This window comes from Buteo buteo, chromosome 5, assembly GCF_964188355.1.
Source record: "Buteo buteo chromosome 5, bButBut1.hap1.1, whole genome shotgun sequence".
NCBI lineage: Eukaryota > Metazoa > Chordata > Aves > Accipitriformes > Accipitridae > Buteo > Buteo buteo.
The window spans coordinates 52,401,701-52,414,027 of record NC_134175.1 but is presented as its reverse complement, the minus strand read 5'-3'; the positions used below and the strand labels follow the sequence as shown (position 1 = coordinate 52,414,027).

At 39.8% G+C, this 12,327-nt stretch overlaps 1 protein-coding gene across 42 annotated transcripts in view; it reads left to right on the top strand.

Annotated features, from left to right (window-relative positions):
- Positions 1 to 385: 385 nt before the first annotated feature.
- The window catches only part of NEB (nebulin), a 129,923-nt gene continuing 117,981 nt past the window's right edge, over positions 386 to 12,327 (top strand). For 41 of the 42 annotated variants that reach the window (XM_075029060.1, XM_075029045.1, XM_075029033.1 and 38 more), the window contains exons 1-8: positions 401 to 512; positions 1,220 to 1,337; positions 1,876 to 1,941; positions 6,431 to 6,475; positions 9,046 to 9,249; positions 10,182 to 10,289; positions 11,726 to 11,830; positions 12,141 to 12,245. In XM_075029060.1, the coding sequence (XP_074885161.1) occupies positions 1,909 to 1,941; positions 6,431 to 6,475; positions 9,046 to 9,249; positions 10,182 to 10,289; positions 11,726 to 11,830; positions 12,141 to 12,245 (600 nt within the window). In that variant the 5' untranslated portion in view covers positions 401 to 512; positions 1,220 to 1,337; positions 1,876 to 1,908. Of the gene's footprint in view, positions 513 to 1,219; positions 1,338 to 1,875; positions 1,942 to 6,430; positions 6,476 to 9,045; positions 9,250 to 10,181; positions 10,290 to 11,725; positions 11,831 to 12,140; positions 12,246 to 12,327 lie in introns of all 42 variants that reach the window. The other variant, XM_075029022.1, reaches the window with a different exon arrangement.

Genomic DNA, 12,327 nt, shown 5'->3' with positions numbered 1-12,327 from the left:
TTAAAGACAGACTTATGCTAAAAATTTAGTTTGAAGTCCAGACTCCTCTCTCCTTTCTCTGAAGTTCAGAAATTCTTGAATTGGGATGGTTTTGGTTCGGGTACAATATAGGAATGAAATTGTCTCTGTCGATTCAAATTCGTTATTATTATCAACTATGGAGGAAGAAAATGCGCATGTGTTTTTCATTTGAGTGCTCCCTTGGATTTGCCTAGGAATCCATTTCAGCAGAGACCTGGTGTAGTTCAGTCAAGCTCTGGTGTGTTTTGGGTTTCCTCGGGAGCACAGAAGCACCCAGCTCCCTTTTCCTTCACGTTGCTGAGAACAGGTGGTCTCCTCCGGGGTCACCAAGTATATTTAGGGCTGAAACTCGAGCGGGCTGGAGCCAGATTGGCTGTGCTAGCCACATGCATAATTAGGAACCGAGGCACCAGTGTCGCTCTCACCCAGTGCTGCTCAGGAGGGAAGAGTGGAGAGGCTTTGCTCCTAAGGATATTTACTGGATGTGGCTGGTAAGAACGTTTTAATCATGTTTGACAACTTTTCCTTAGAATAGGATCTTGAGCTGTTTCCTGATTCTGTAGTTTTTGGGGAGTAGTTGTCGTGCCTTGCCCATGGAAGTCAGATTTTCTGTCTGTCTGACTAGTTGCAAATTGCAGTAAGTGGAAAGGGACTGTATTTTGGTGTAACTGAAGATTATAATAGTGACAGTTTGTGTAGATTGTATCCTTATACACAATCCCTACTTCTTGGGTTTATTCATAAACTTTGGCCTACTTTTTCACATGACATGCTACTTACTAATTGAGTTATTCTTTATTTATTTTAATAGTTAACATTCTGGTTTAACAAATTGATTTTTGGGGGGTAATTTTTCTCAACACACTAGAACTAAAAGGGGACAGTATTCTATGTTGCTATATTTAACCTGCATTACTAGACTTCACTTGCCTCAGAAGGAATTGCAGTTTAGCCAGCTAAACAAAACCACCCCGTCATTGGGTAGTATTAGCTTACACGGCAAATATCTTTGGACTCAGGAACAGCTGTTCCAAAGCCTCATCCCCTACCAACATTAGAAACAGGGCTGTAGTCTCTGGTGGAAAATTGTAGCTTTGCCTCATAGCAAAATCATTGTGTTAATTAATTCGTTTAAAGGTTTTGACAGTAATCTGTACTTTGTAATTCAGCCAACTGTATGGATTTTCATATTTTCCAGGTCTGAAGAAATAGAGAGAAAAAAGCCGCAAGTGCTAAAAAAAACCCCCAAACCCCAAAACCCAGAGCATCTATATAGGCTAATGCTGGGAAGACAGAAATTGCCTCATTAACCTAAGGTCACTTAAAAAAAATATTTACAATCTTTTTCTACATTATGCTTTTACTTATGAATGAATGTAGTAGAATATACAGATAAAGCTCCCATTCAAACAGGAGCTTGAATAATGTAATGAAATAGTACAGAATAGCCACAGAGAAAAGAAAATTGTTAAAATAATTTTGTTGTAATGAAAAAAATCATACTTAAGAAATCTCTTCCTCTGATTTTTTTTTTCTTTTTTTAATTTTCATTGAGTTCCAGTATTGGTGTTAAAACTATTAGAACAAAGTATTTGTCCAAAACTGTAATTTATATCAGTATGTTTGAAACTTAATCCAATGCTTTCCCATAATAGTCAAAGTAATGCCAGATCCCAGCTTTAGTTCTTTCTGTTGTTCAAGTTCTTTCACTGATTAGCCTACAACATTGTAATAATCTGACTAATTACTAACCATGACCCCAGGTGCTTTATGAACTAGACTAGTAGCTTTTCACAGTACTTTGAGTATTGGGCTAATACTGTATATTCTCACTTTCATTTGCTGTGTGACCAGTGAGTGGGGGAGAGACAGAAGAATACCTTCAAAATGGAGGAAGAAGAATATGAGGAAGTAGTGGAGGTAAGAAGACAATCTGAGAGTAGAAATATTTGTTTCCTCCCTTGTGAATGAATATATTAATCACTTGAATGAGACGTTGCTCATGAGCATTGATGGTTGCTTGCTGATTGCTCTCTGAAGATTAGATATCTATTAAATGGTTTGATCAGTAAACAACAACAACAACAACAACAAAGTTGCTCTCTGAAGCAAAGTCTCCCTGGTTCCTGTCATAGTTTCTCTGTTTAAATAAGGATTGTAACCATCCCACACCCGCATCGCAAGGTTTTGTGATGACTCTTCTGTGTAATTATAGATGCAGTGGGCCATCTCTTTTCCCTCCTGGCTTGCCCTCTGTCATTCAATCCATGCTAGAGAGGATGACTTTGGAAGCCTCTTCCTAGCCTCACCTCTGTGCCCACTGCAATGCAGAAATGCAGCAGCTTTGTGCCACCAAGGTACCATTAACCAATTTAGCCTTAGAAGTTGCAGAGATGGAGGTAGATTTAAACCTGATGTACGTGGAGTGGCATCAGGGATTAATTTGCCGATAAGTCATTTAAACTCCGTTATATGCCTAATTATTTAGTCTCAGCAATTTGATTAAAAGAATCCCCAGGAAATGGGGAACCTACAGCTTACTATTATAAGCAAGTGCCATTGGAATAATACGAGGTTAACAACCAGTATGGTCTCACCTGTTGCATTATTACTATTCTGAAATGAAATTACGTGTAAGTGATTATAACAAATTGCTCAGTGTTTGAGGAAAAGAGGAAGACAGTACAAATGTAGACATCCTACAACTCATTATCTCCACACTATATTCAATGGACTGTTGATTTCAGGCAGTGTAACAGCATTGAGCCCTGACTGCTGACTTTACACATTTCAAATAGTGATGAAGTCAAGTCAAATGGTTTGCCAGTTGAATTAGTTAAACATGTTTTGGAAAATAAGCGTTACCGTTCATAAAGTCCATTTTAAAGACATTGTACCACCTAGTTGCAAAGACACCAGTCGTTCATTAATTTTCCTATTACCATGTTACTTGTAATTGCCTTTATGATTCCTGAGCATTATGTGCTCTCTGTAACAAAATGTATATTTATTTGCTGTCAATGTTTATTTGTTGCTGCTGGAATTATGGTGTGTTGGGCTTTTTGTCTACACAGGTCTGTTTCATTCTTTGTTTTTAATTTTCAACAACCACCTTCCTGTAACCACATCCCTCGGAGAGACCGAGATGGTCCTGCTTTAGTAGCTTCCCTCGAGATATTCATAGCGAGAAGTTAAATAAAACAGGAACAATAGCATCTGGTACATTTCTAAGGCAGCTTAATCCTTTCTAGAGTTTTCTTAACTAGAATTCCACTTCTGTATGAATCCCCTATTTTAAACCTGTAAGAGTTCTATCAGAAATTCATCTTCCGAAAGAGTAGAAAATTATTGCTGAATAATGGGTGGCTGAGAAAACTTTGCGGATTTTAAGATACTATTTTGTCTTTCTCTGGAGTTATTAGTCTGCACTGGACACCGTAGCCATTTGTGATGTGCAAAACCCCACAGTGAACGTCACAAACCTTTGCTGCCGAGTTACTTGAGATTGTGTGGAAGGTGGGTCAAGCACAGTATAGAGCCAGTGAGCAGAAATTGCCTCAAAACAGCCCAATATGATGCAGCTTGAAAAGTATAGGCTAATTACGTGAACCTAACTTCGAGGAAGAACTCTGGGGAAAGGGCTTAAATGTTAATGAGAATTTAATGAGATTCAAAGGGCTTTCTGTTCCCACCGTTTTGGCGTATGACCCCCAGTAAATTGTTGCTGTGGAGATTTTCAAAGATGAAACCCGCGTTTTTCATTTTCCCCTTTCTGGAAGTCAGTGGCAAGTGAAGCACCTTTTGAGTAAAACAGGTGCCGTTGGCTACAGCGGATGGAGCAACGCCTCTAACCGCCTTTTTCTTCATGAAGCAGCGAGGGGAGATGGAGGGCGAAGCCTCGGGGCGGTGAAGCCTGGGCCGCGAGCCGGCTCCCCTCAGTGCGGCCGCCATTTGCCGCGGGGCGGCGCGGCGCTGTGGCGGGCTGGCGGGACGGCGCCATCGTGCGTCCGCCATTTGCTGCGCCGAAGAGGCGGCCTCGGCGAGCGGCGAACAGGGCGGCGGTGGGCTCTGCGTGGGCGCGGCGGCTCTGGTCGGAGCTGAGCTTGACGCCTCCGGCTGCCGACCGCTGTGGGGAAAGGCAAGCCGGCAGTGGGGGAAGCGAATCCCACAGAGCACTGCAAACAGGGATGTAACCCTTGTCGCCCCTCCGGTGGGAGATGCGTTCTGGTCAGGTCAGTTGCGCTTGCAGGTTGCTGAAGGAGGAGGTGAGCAGGCTTTGCGGCGTCACCGGTGAAGAAGACGTTGACAGCACCTTCGTGAAAAGCAAGAGGCAGAGCTGCACATGGCGAGGAAGGAGACCCTGGTTAAATGGGTGGTGGAGGGTGGCCGTCAGGATGGAGAAGGCGGGAAGCTCATGGATTCCGGCAACAGGAGGAATGTTCGTGCTCTACCTGCAGGTCTGCCACTTCAGAGTCGATGTGGTGCCCCGGGAACTTCTTTAGGCAGCTGGAGAAAGCCTCACGGGCACAGTCCTTGTGCTTATGGGTGGCTTTAACCATCCCGGTATCTGCTGGAAGGGCCTATGCCTAGGCACAAGCAACCTCGGAGATTTCTGGAAAGTACTGAAGATAAATGTCTTGATGTAATTGATTGGTGAACTAACTTGCAGAGATGCTCTGCTGGACATGCTACTCGCAAGCAAGAAAGAACTGGTAGAAGATGCAAAGGTCAAGGGCAAGCCATGGCTGCAGTGGCCATGAGACTGTGGAGTTGAGGATTCAGAGAGGAGTGAGCAAGATAAACAGAATTACAATCCCAGATTTCAGAAGAGCAGACTTGGGCCTGTTCAGGGACCTGCTTGGGAAGATCCCATGGGAAACAGCCCTGGAGGGCAAAGGGGCCCAGGGGAGCTGCGTGATCCTCAAGAACATTTTTCTCAGAGCACAAGAATGGTTCAGTCCAATATGCAGAAGTCAAACACAGCAGAAGGCTGGTGTGGATGAACAGGGAGCTCTTGACCGAGCTCAAACACAAAAAACCAAGTATACTGAAGGTGGAAGCAGGAGCAGGCAACTTGGGAGGAACATAAAGACATAAGACATTATCAACTCCATTTCTACATGCATGGGCAAAGTTCAGCTGGAGTTGAAGCCAGCAAGGGAAGTGAAGAACACCAAGAAAGGTTTCTGCAGGTGCCATCAGCAGCAAAAGGAAAGCTAAGTGAGTGTGGGACCATAGTTCAGCAGGCAGGGAAGCTAGTGACAAGGAACAGGCAAAATGCTGATGTACTTGAAGCCTTTTTTGCTTCAGGTTTGATAAGGCTTGTCCTATGGTCTTCCACATCTCTGAGCTTCCTAGAGATGGGGGAGTGAAGTTATACCCACAGCAGAGGAAGACAGAATTAGGGATGTGACTTAACCCACTGGGATGTACATAGTTTGTGGGACCAGAGGGGATGGATCCAGGGGTGCTGAGGGAACGGGCTGATGACATTGCAAGGCTGCTGTCATCTTTGAAAGTTCATAGTGATGCAGGGATGATCCTGACAACAGGAAAAAGACAAATGTTGTACCCATCTTCAAGAAAGGCAAGAAAGAAGATGCAGGGAACTACAGGCTGGTCAACCTCACTTCAGTCCTTGGAAAGGCTATGGAGCAAATCCTTTTAGAAGCTATTTCTAAACACATGAAAGACATAAAGGTTATGGGGAGCCGTGAACATTTATTTATCAAGGGCAAATCATGGCTGACCAAACTCATTGCTTTTTATAATGAGTTCACTGCTGCTATGGACAAGGGGAGACCAGTGAATGTTGCATATCTTGACTACTTTAGAAATACCTCTGAAACAGTCTCCCATAGTCTTTTTATCACCAAATTTATGAGATGTGGGATGGATAAGTGGACAATGAAGTGGGTGGAAAATTGTCTGGACTGCAGAGCTCAGAATTGTGATCAGTAGTACAAAGTCTATCTGGCAGCCAGTAATTATTGGTGTCCTTTAAGGATCTGTAAGTAGGAACAATTTTGAGGGCAGCCTTAGAAAGAGAAACCTACTACAGTCCTCTCAGCTTGTTACCAAACACTTGGAAAATCCTGGTTTTTTGAATGCTGATTCTTTCTTTTAGTGTGGTCATCATTGCCTTCCCTCTTGTGGGTAAAATTAGATAATGATCCTTCATTAATTACTTGGAAGGATGATTAATTGACGAATGTATGGAGGAAATCCAATTGTTAATGCAAAAAATGAACAGATGTTCAGAATTGCCAAGGATGCAAATGTGGCTATATAGGTATCGATGAACTACAGGCCTATTTCTCCAGAAGTGTGTTTTTAGAACAGCTTAACAGAAGCTACAGTTTGCTATTCTGTATGATCTGGACTAACAATGATTCTTTTCTTTTAATAGTACTACATTGAAGAGACAATTATTGAGGAGGGTGAACCACATGAGGTAAAGGTCCCTGTGATGTTGCATGTGGAGTATATATGTATCTAACTAATGCATAACGCTAAATTAGTAGCCTTTTGTATTCTGAGGACTGTTTTCTCATATTAAACACACAAATATCAGTGAACAGTTGCTTCTTAATGTTTGATTTCCTCTGCAAGACCCTGTTGTGGGATGTTCTAGAGGACTCCTAGCTTGTTCTGAGTATCCTATCTACCACTCTTTGGTTTTCATTAGAAGGAGATATGGATGTGCCCATCAGAGAAGGACTGTGCTAATTTTTGTCCTGCCATGTGTCTTGCTGATAGTCTTCCCTTTGATCCTGGCCAGCAGCTGTTTGCACAGGAGCTGACAAAATGAAGTAACAGATTATGTTAATAACAAGAAACACAGGCAGGAAGATTACTTAGGTAACATAATGACAGAAATCAGATTATTAGCGCAAAATCCAATTATTAGTGTTAAAAATGAGCAGAATTATCAAGGATGTGAATATGACTAGATATGTACATATGAATGACAGGCACATATATGCATTAGTCTTAACCTTGTTATGAAGAGAAATATAAAAAGATTCTGCCTGAAGCCAGTTTACATGTATCAGTTCTGTTCCTTCACCTTGTGTCATTTCACTAAATAGTGGTGGTTTGCAGGTTTTTTTCATGTCACTGGTAACAAATATTTCAGTCACCAAGGAGTTAATAGCATAATTTGAAATTCTACTTATAATATAGATGTAACCCAACTGTCTGCTATGCTACCATGAAATATTCTTTACGGCATATGTTTATGTGGAAACAAAAGCTTAATGCTTCACTTCGTGAGTGTATTTCCTTTGAAACAAAGGGTCTGTTCCCGAAGTCTTCCTGTATTTTTAATTTAATAAAATACGATTTGATTAACACTGTTGGAGCAAGTAATCTAGGACTACACTTTTGAAGGAAACTGCCATCTTATGATTTTTAAGATTAATTCATCCACTGCATTCATCAGGTGTTCTAAAATCTGTAGCCAGACTGGATTGAAAGGGAGCAATAGCATGACTGATTATTTCTCTGTCTGATTTGCATCAGTTTTTGAAAACAGTATTGTGCAATGAAGAATTACGTATGAGTACAAATGTCTTTCTAGCTAGTGTGATTAGACCTTTTCCCATCAGCTGTAAATACAGTCTAATGCATTAGTGTCGTGTGGTCCTATGAGTTATCATATGAAAATAAAAGCCTTTTTTTTTTTTTTTTTTTTCTTCACAAAATGCTGTGTTTTCGGAATCAAGCCTCTCCTAAGTTTGAGAAATGTATTACAACTTTTTATAAAAGCATGTAGCTTCACTGTTTTCTTGTAAAGCTAACAGCAGGTAGTGCTGTTCACAGTGTTCACCTAGACAGGTTTCAAACTCTCCAGTGCTTTCAGTGCCAAAACTTAGATTAACACTCATATATTTGAAAAGAGTTGTAAGAGAGAAACTTGTGGCAGTGCTGAAGTAACTAATATCTCAGTGAAATGCAATTAATGTTCACATAGTAAACATACCTTTTTTTTTTTTTTTTTGCATTTTTACATAATTTAAGTTTTGTATACTTCTCAATTTAATGTTTAATGCTTGATATATTTTCTGGTCCGTCTCATGCTAATGCAAATAGCAATCTGAAATATGAGCTTCATATATTCCTTTTTAAAGGCACTATTTTTAAAGCTAGTTCATATGAAATAAATCTTGATACTTTCTTATTCAGGTGGTTTTGGAGCACATTTTAAAGTTGTAATAATTATTTTAAAATGTTCTTAAGTAGAATCTTAGTATTAAAATTATTGCTTATAGCATGAATACGTTGATAAACAAATACATAAAAAATTTAAATTAATTAAGGGGTTATTTCCAATGGATGCTTGCTTGCTTGATTATACAAGTATCTCAGCTATGTCTCTGCCATGATTGCGATCTGGCTATGAGAAAACGTAGTTTAGTAGGAAAAGTGGATCCTAGATATTTGTTCAGTCAGCTGTTGCATCGCGTACTTACTACAAGATCCCAAAGACTTGGTCTCGTCTGTCTGCTGTGTCCATTCCTTTCCTTTTGCAAGAAGATAATCTTTATGGATGACTGTATGCACCTTTGACCTGCTTTCACAACTTTCAGTGATGTCAGTAGGAGTGCTGGCTGTGCAATGTATGTCTTCAACACAACTTCAGCACTGAGGACTTTTCTACACTTTGGTTTTAGTAGCCAGTGGTTCCACCTGAGAACTCCCCTGATGCCAGTGGAAGTTATGCATATAGAATAGATGCAGCAGGAGCCCCACTCTTCCAGCTCCTCTGGAGAATAATTACATGAGTTTGATACAAAAATAAGCCAGTCAGTTAATTTCTTGTGGTTTTTTTTAGGTTGGGTGATGTATAGTAGGCATACTGGGTAATTCTGCTAGGAAAAGTGTCACTGATTTTCTGTCTTGCAGGTGGTCCCTGGATAAGAACTGAGTATCTTTTTACTAGATAGGGGAGGTGAAAAATGCTTATCCATAAAATGATGATTTATAGTTTAAGCAAATAATTATTTTTTTCTTTATTCCCAGGTGATCACTGAGGTCACCGAGACTGTTAGCACAGACTTCACAGGTCCTAAAACTATCACCTATACTGTTGAGCATGAAGAAACTGCTGTTGGTGATGCAGCACCTCCAGTCAGAAAGAAGAAAATACGGACAAAAGTGGACTCGTCTAAGTTTTTGACACCTTATCTGCAACACAGTAATAAAATGAAGGACCTATTCAGTGAGGTAAATAGTCCCATGTCTTTTATTTCTTGAGGAACACCAACTTTACAAATATTTAATAGGTATTATTGCAAACCCTCATGCTACTGTTTTGTCTCCAGTACTTCATTTCAGGATGTGTATTAATGTTATTTGCCTGAAATAGGAAGTTTCCTTCTTTGAATTAGCTCCTCTCTTGCCTGTTTCCTGCTTGAGTGCATTAAGTAATTATTAGGCACAAAAAGTGGCTTGAGGCAGATGGCTGAAGATTATCAGAACTCCTGCACTATCTGACTTGGATATCTGAGTGAAGGAAGATAACAGGGACTAATGTCTATTGAATAGCAAACCTCAATATTTTTTATAATAGTGTATTTCTCTATCCCTCTATATATATCTCCAAGAAAAATCCTTACGCACAGTATATAGGAACAAGCACCAACCTAGATTCCTGATACAGGATATCAAGTAGACCAATACCATGCGATGTTGTGAAAAGTGGAAAACTGCTCTGCACAGATCCAGATGGTGTCAGATCTGTTTTCCTAAATTTTAATGTATATTACCTACCAGCATTCACTGTTTAAGGGTTATGTGAGATCACAGGCCTAGAACTGCTACCCTCACCTACATGTTTTCCTTATCTTTGATCAATGAAACGGTAACTGTAAATTTATCAATATCAAGCTCCTAAGGAGAACATAATCAATTAGAGGTGATCTAAACCAGGCTAAAGGTAGAAATGGATTTTTTCTGTTGTGTCAGATGGAAGAAAGTCAGTTGGTTAAAATAAGCATAGCGCTGCAAATGTAATTGAGTAACGCTAGTTTGTATTATTGAATAATCTGCTCCAAATTCCTATGCTAACCAGATAAAAAAAATCAATAATTGCTACATATATTTCTGCCAGAGCTTTAGGATATGTCTTAATTATATTTGTCATTTTTTTCCTTCAGAACAAGTACAAAGAAAAATTTAGAAAAGAAAAAGGAAAGCCATATGCTTCCACGATTGATACCCCAGAAATTCGGAGAATCAAGAAAGTGCAAGACCAGCTCAGTGAGGTGGGTATCAATAAGAAAAAATATTTACTGAATGGTAAAGAAGAAAATTGAGTCACAAGTTTAAATGTTAGATAGAAGTGATAATTTTTTCATGATATTGTGATAAGGCAATCTGAAAGTTTAGCAGAAACTTTATTAGATTACAAGATTGAGGAATACAGAATATATGACAACTGGAGTTCTGTGTTGTCGGTCGAAATTTAGGCCTTTCGGGAAGGGAGATGTGATGGTTCCTTTCTAGCTGCATAATAGCCCTGTTTCGTTGTGCCTTAAAGAGGTTTGAAAATTTCTGATCAGAAGTTACAGGCATGGGAGATGATGGTGATGCCCATACCATTGAATTTGAAGATTTCACACACTATGTCCTGCAGTCATCATGAATGATGTGCCTGATGAATTTTTGTTGAGGTTAAGTTGTATGCTGGGTAAATAACCCTAGAATTTTGTTTTTAAAATGTGTTTAAACATTTTTGTTTTCGTAAAGCAACTGAAAGTAAGTTTCCTAAAGAGATACTGGAAAAATGATGCTTAGATTCTCCAGGTGTTGCAAAATGAACTTCTGCACATCTTGTTATTTACTATGGGATTTTTCAAGAGGTGTTGTCCCCTCTGTGTGAATCCCACTTTTAGTGATCTGCCTTTGAAAGCTAGCCCAAGTGCAATTGCCCCACTGATGCAGTGCCTTTAGTTCTGGAAGCTAGCTCATTCTCCGCTCTTCCTTTTAAGCAGCTGTAGTCTACCCTTCAACAATATACCTCACAGTTTGAGAAACTGAAATCCGCCTACAAAGGCTTCCTAATTCTTTGTACAGTGAATAGGGAGAGTTGAGTCCCTAGGAGTGGGAACCCCTAAAGAGGGTAGTCACCTAACCTAACCAGTGTTCAGAAGAGTGTGCATTAAATTCTGCTCTGCTCCTGACTTAGGATATATTGAGGAATGTGATGCAGCAATCCATGCGCTAACGCTGACTGAGTCTGCTGTCAAGCTGGGAGTGGTATAACCGCATTAGGATGATTTTGTGCCCAAGCTGCTGTTTTGCCATGATAATGTGGCTATGTTGGTTTTAGCACTACAGCTAGTGTTTACATGGTAATGAAACTGAGATATACTGCATAGCGTGGGGATCTCTCTATCTCATTATACAGGGTGGAAGTACACTTAGAAAGAACTCTGTGATTACAGAGGGACACTAACTCTAACTTAGATTCACATCTCTTGAAACTGTCTCAAAGCTGTATTTCTTTCTCAGTTAATTCACAAAATCTGTTTGTTTCCATAGTCTTAATTTCTAAGGAACAACTAGTCCTAAATGCTTTACTGAACTCAGGTTTTGGGTGTTTAAATTATTAAGTGTCAAAATGTCAATATTCTGCTTTTTAAAAAACCTGTCAGTTTTTGCTGTAAGAATAAATGCATTTTGTTGTGCTTTGATCTAGGTTAAATACCGCATGGCTGGTGAAGCTGCTAGAACTATTTGCCACATTGATGAAAAGGCCAAGGATATAGAACATGCAAAGAAGGTGTCACAGCAAGTGAGCAAGGTGAGCGAGTTCTGACTTTCTGGAAAGGTTGTGAACATTTGGGGATCATAAGGTTACTGATATGAATAAAGTTTTCAGCTCAGGGCACTAAAGCAATGTTTGGAAGAACAGTTTAGAAGCACAGAGAGAGATAGCAGAGAAGTTGATAAGGCAAGTATAAATATATCTTAAATGTTTGTAGTTCATGTCTTCAAATTTCACTGGTTTGAGACTTTCGCTTTGAAAAAAATCTTTAGAGTAGGTAGTTTATTCACAAAAGTAAATATTTTTCTAATGACAGAGTAACCAATGTGCTGATCTTTCTTTCCAGGTATTATATAAACAGAACTGGGAGGAGAATAAGGACAAGTACCTGCTTCCCCCTGATGCTCCAGAGCTTGTGAATGCAATAAAAAACACAGCAATGTTCAGTAAGGTAAGAAAAAAAAAATTGCAGGTCTAGGCAGCTGAAGTGCAAGAAGGATTCCAAGTCAGAGTGATCAATTCATCCTGAATAT